At 55.5% G+C, this 5,704-nt stretch overlaps 1 protein-coding gene across 1 annotated transcript in view; it reads right to left on the bottom strand.

Moving 5' to 3' along the window:
• The window catches only part of LOC111157219 (LON peptidase N-terminal domain and ring finger 3), a 33,687-nt gene extending 33,171 nt beyond the window's left edge, over nucleotides 1-516 (bottom strand). The window contains exon 1 of the mRNA XM_022518511.1: nucleotides 1-516. Within this exon, the coding sequence (XP_022374219.1) occupies nucleotides 1-516 (516 nt within the window).
• Between the last annotated feature and the right edge of the window lie 5,188 nt (nucleotides 517-5,704).

Below are 5,704 nucleotides of genomic sequence, written 5' to 3'. Positions count from 1 at the left end.
CAAGGACACGGGGTCTGACAGAAACCCATGGCACTTCCTGCACTTGAAGCCGTCCCACACCTCGGTGGCGGCGGCGGCCGCTGGCGCCCCTGCCTCTCCCGCCGCCGCCTCACAGCTTGCCGCCCCGCTCCCGTCCGGGGGCGCCGGCGGCAGCGCCTCGCCCTGCGGGACATTCTGGGCCAGGCAGCGCACCAGTTGTTCCAGCTGCTCGGCCACCAGCTGCTGCCGCTCGGAGAGCTGTCGGTACACCTCGAAGGCTTCCCGGAGGCGGCCCCCGGACGCCAGGGCGTCAGCCTGCTCGAGCAGAACTTTGTACTCGGGGTTCGAGGGACTCGGAGGAGGCTCCTCCGGCTCCGGCTCCCGAGCGGCCAAAGGTGCGGAGCCTTCCGTAGCCGCCCCCGGCTGGGGGCCCATGTCGGCGCGGGCCGCGGAAGCCGCCGGCTCCGCCAGTTCTAAGTTGTTGCCGCCGAGCTCGGCGGACACGCTCAGCATCTGTCGGGTCTGAAGTGAATCCATAGAGAGAGAGGCGCGCACGGAAGAGGCGTCTAGGGGCCGGAGACCCAGAGCAGAGAGCAGGGACTGAAGAGAATTCGGACAGCCACCGTCGCGCTACCGCGCGCCGCTCGCTGCCGAGCCTCCGCGAGCACCACGCCGGCCGCCCCGCGCCGACTGATAACTGTCCTGTCTCAGCGAAGTGTTATATAAAACAGTACCACGTGACGCGCCGCCACGCCGCTCATTGGCCGGCTGCAGGGAAATTGTTACAAAACCAGACAGTTTTGTAACAGTGTTGGGATTGCTTCTTTTGGCTTAGCTTTTCTTGGCGTCTTTTTGAGGCTGTTTGTGTTTATTCTCCTCTTTATTCCCACACCCCACGATGTGGTTGCTTTTCTGAGGAGAGGGAAGGGAAAAAACTAACAAACCCGAAGTCTTCTCTTGGGTTTCTCCGTCAGCGGACCCTACTCGATCCCACCTTCAAAGCCGCGGGCAAACAGGTCCCCTCAGCCAGCCGTTCGCCGGCGGTCCCCCCGCCCCCAACCCATCCCTCGAGACGCGAAGACCCCGAGCGGCGCAGCCCGCCAGATCTGAGACGCGGAAGGCTCGCCCGCCTAGGGGCTACGGTTGACGGTTGACGTCTGCGGAGGGAAGCGTGCTGGGACCTTCCCCGGGAAGCCCACACGCCCCCCTCTCTCCAGTTCCGGCCGTGGCTCGTGAGCCTTGGGAGCCGCGTCCCGGCTGCTCACATTCGGGGTCCCTAGCCGCCTTCCCCGGGGAGTTCCCCCCCAAAGTTAGTGAGGGTGGTCATCCGAAGGCGCTTCTGTGCTGGGAGCCAACCGAAGCGGCGGGCCAGGGAGAGTTGGCTTGGACCGCGAGGGACCCATCAGGAAGATGCGCTTGCCGGACCGGCCCCAGGGGTGGCGCCTCGCGTGCCCCGCGACTCGCGTCTCTCCCGCCAGCGCCAAAACCTGCGGCACGTGGTCCTGGGCAGGGGGGATGGGGGGGCACGAGAGGGGCTCCGGGAGGAGCCACGAGGGGGCGCGGCCACAAGAACTCCGCGGGGATCAGCGGGTCCCCTGGGAGCGTAGGCGACCCGCAGGCGGGACCGGAACCAAGAGCGCTCCTCTGAGGAAAGTCCGCGCGTCCCGGCGCGCTCGAGCTGCAGGCGGAGCTGCCTCCAGCTTCGCTGCCCCGGAGCGCCGCGGTCTCGGCCCCCGCGCGCAGTGGGGGAGGGCTGTGTTCAGGCCGGTGTGCTGGGCTCCCAATAGCTGGGCTGCCTCGAGGATGCCCCGCTTCCTTCCAGAAGGCCCATGTGAACTGCTCACGCCATCTCTCTCCACCCAGAAGTTGACGGGAGCCACACGCACAAAACGAAGAGGCTTCAAGACCTAAAGAAATAACGCATGTCCCCTGGGGCCTTGCTGCTGCGAGCAGGGGAGCGGGGTCTGGGCTTGCCTCTGGCTCCCGGAGCCTCCACAGCCTGCAGGCTCTGAGCAGTGCCTGGAGCCGCGCTCAGGGGCCCGGCGTCCCCCCCAGCGCCTGAAGACCTCCAGCTGGCTCCCGCTGTGGCCATCTCTTAGTTGAGAGACCTTGGGCAAATGACCTAAACTCTAGGAACCGATATTTGGGGTTCTGAATACATGTCAGGGATGACCTTAGTCGGGATCAAGTTATGTTTCAGAGCTGGGCATCACAGGGCTCTGTCAGGGCTCTGTGTCTCTTTAGGTCGTTAATCCCTCGAAACAACACCAAAATTAAAAAAAAAAAAAGTACACTGTCATGCAGCGATTTCTAGAGCCTCCCTCTAGAGAGACAGGACTGGGGAAAGGGTCAGGGGGGAGAGGAACGCTGGGGACAGCGGGGGAAAGAGACCAAGAAAAGAAACCAAGGAGCTCAGGATGTAGCCATAAAGGCATAAGGCGCTCAAAGGAAAACTTGGCTTGCAGCTCTAGCTTTGCCATGACTTGCGAAGAGAACTTAGGCAAGTCCTCCATTCAGGCCTTAGTTTCTCCTCATCATCAAGGTTCTCTCCAGCCCTCGCCTTCAGTGACTTCTATCCTAAGACTGAATTTCATGATAGCAACTCAACCACTTTAGTAAAAGACTAGTCCAGATGCTGGGGGCGGGGGGGGGGGTTGATTGGTGGCTTGGACAAGGGGGTGAAGTCAGCAGTAGCAGAAGGGCGGGGGCGGCTAGACTGCTGTCCTCATCAGGGTCAGGCCAGAGCTAGATTTTTTTTTTTTTTAGATTTTATTTATTACAGAGATCACAAGTAGGCAGAGAGCCAGGCAGGGGGGGGGGGGAGCAGGCTCCCCGCTGAGCAGAGAGCCTGATGCAGGGCTTGATCCCAGGACCCTGAGGTCATGACCTGAGCCACTCAGGCGCTCCAAGAGCTAGATTTTGAAGATAGAGAAGTCGGGAGACTGGACAAGAGAGAAGGAGATGGCCAAGCTAGGCAGTGGAGGAGAAGCTGGGGCTCCCAGTAAAATACTAAAGGAAGCTCCTTTCACCCTTCAAATTGCCCTGCTGTTGAATGGGCTCAGTCTTAGTCCATTCAGGCTGCCATAATAAAATACTATATACTGGGTGGCTTAAAGAAACAGAAATTTATTTATCACACTTCTGGAGGCTGAACAAGATCAAGATTCCAGCAGATCTGGTGTCTGGTGAGGGCCCTCTTCCCAGTTCATAGACAGCCATCTTCCCCAGCTGTGTGCTCAAATGGTGGAAGCATGGATCTCTCCAGGCTCTCTTTCATAAGCGTGCTAATTCCATTCATAAGAGCGAGAGCCCTTTTGATTTAATCACCCCCCCCCAGTGCCACACTTCCAAATACCATCACACTGGGGATTAGGTTTCAACATATGAATGCGGGGGACACAAACATTCAGTCTATAGCAGGGTTCCCAACATTATCTGTCTGCCCCTTTTGACACCTTTGAGGAGGGACAGTCTGTAGGTAATGGGCTGGTAATGAGACGTAATGAAAGGGCCACGAGATGGATAATGATGAAAACTTAATTCAAGATCTTTCTCCCTTTGACAAGTTTTTAAAAAGATGTTGGTTACTGCCAGTTGTCTTCCGGATGCAGTTCTGAGATGAGCCTTGTTCCCTGGACCCCCTTGACGAGTAAGCAAGCATCCTCTGGGTTGGTTTTCCTCCCTTGTCCACTGGGGATGGAGGTGGCAAGGAGAAGGCCAAGGCAAGGCAGGCAGCGGGTTTCAGTCCGGCAGGCGTGGAGTAGAGATGCTCTCAACAGGTAGCCCCCTTCGGCATCTGTGTGTGCCTAAAGCTGACCATGAATTTCACCAGGAACGTTAGCAGCTGCCCAGGTGATGCAGGGTGCCCTGGGACCAAAACCAGGCAGCGCCACATACTCAATTACCAGACAGACTCCGTAAGAGTTTTCCATTGTATCTGCATATCAGGACTGCCTGTAGGATAACACCAAAGGGGCTTCTGTGGAATTCTGGAAGACATTACCACAATGGCTTTCTTTCCTTCATTTAAAGTGAACGAACATTACCGCAATATACATTTGTGGACCAACTCAAAAGCCTCCTACTCCAAACTTCCTTCCCTCTGCTCTCACTACTTGGGGCTGCCCACAAGGAGGGGACAGGAGAGACGGACAACACTTTTTCAGATGCAAATATTCCCTTTGGAGTGCCTGGTGCTTCAAACCACTGTTTGTTTATGCTAGTATCCCCCATGCGGCAGGGTTGATCTGCACATCCTTTTCCAGTGACTATAGCAAGTTTTCCAACTGGGTGCTGAAGAACCTCTCTGGGGTCCAGAGGAGACAGCTGGCGGGGCTTGACCCTAGCTCCCTTCGCCAGGGAGCACAGCAGCTGTCAGTCTGTCCATTTCGTGGTGAGCTTGAGGTCAAATCTCACCGAAGAACGGTTTTCCCTTCTTTAAAATGAGTAGTCTGACAAGACGAAACCAGAGAGGGAGACAAACCATAAGAGACTCTTAATCATAGGAAACAAACTGAGGGCTGCCGGAGGGGATGGGAGGGGGACTGGGGGGCTGGGGTAATGGGGTGATGGGCATTAGGGAGGGGATGTGATGTAATGACCACTGGGTGTGACATGCAACTGACGAATCACTGAACTCTACCTACTAGACAGAAAATAACAATACACTATATGTTAATTGGATTTAAATAAAAATCAATAAAATAAAAAGTTTGGAAACCATGGCCATTTTCCCATATTCGTGGAGCATCTTCTATATACCAGGCACTGTTGTAGGTGGAGATACAGCAAAGCAGCACTTGGCTCCCAGGTACTCCCTTTACAGAGGGTTGCACATACTTTTCCCACACATTTTTATCCCAGCTTCCTAGACGGACCAGAAGTTCCACGAGGGCAAGACTAGTGTCTTGTGTCTTTCATCTCCTCCTCAAAGGACAGTCCTTGTTTTTGATTTGGTTTTGTTTTAGAGAGGGAAGGGGGATGGGGTGGAGGGAGAGAATCCTCAGGCAGACTCCCCGCTGACTGTGGAACCTGATGCAGGGAGGGGATCCCAGGACCCTGAGATCATGACCTGAGCCAAAATCAAGAGTCAGATGCTTAACCCACTGAGCCACCCAGGTGCCCTTCGAAGGACAGAATTTGAACTGATCTTACTGAACACAGCAGGGGACATTTTGGTTCTGGATGGGAGAGTGCAGAGGGACAAGAGGACATCCAACTAGAAGGTCATACCTTTGCCCTGGGTCACTCACAGAGGAGATAGTAAACACACAGATAATTAAGCATTGACAGTCCTGTGCTTGCTTCGGCAGCACATATACTAAAACTGGAAAAAGCCGAGAGTCCCATACGACCCTGCATGCACGCACACACACACACACACACACACACACGTGTGTGCACACGCTATGCCCAGAAGCTTGGCCAAAGCACTTATTTAATGTTTACTTGAGTTTCTCATTTTATGAACTGGGGGTGACCCACCAGTTACACAGCCTTGGGGCACTTGGGTGGCTCTGTTGGTTAAGCGTCTGTCTTCAGCTCAGGTCATGACCCCAGGGTCCTCAGATCAAGCCCCACATTGGGCTCCTTGTTGAGCAGGGAGCCTGCTTCTTCCTCTCCTTCTGCCCATCGTTCCCCCTGCTTGTGCTCTCTCTGTCAAATAAATAAAGAAAATCTTTAAAGAAATTGTTTATTTATTTAGCCTTTATGGGGGAGTGCTTTA

The sequence above is a fragment of the Enhydra lutris genome, unplaced genomic scaffold (genome assembly GCF_002288905.1).
Source record: "Enhydra lutris kenyoni isolate GAN:26980312 unplaced genomic scaffold, ASM228890v2 scaffoldscaffold53, whole genome shotgun sequence".
Lineage (NCBI taxonomy): Eukaryota > Metazoa > Chordata > Mammalia > Carnivora > Mustelidae > Enhydra > Enhydra lutris.
Note: the sequence above shows the minus strand (reverse complement) of the source record. Positions and strands in the feature narration are given on the sequence as shown.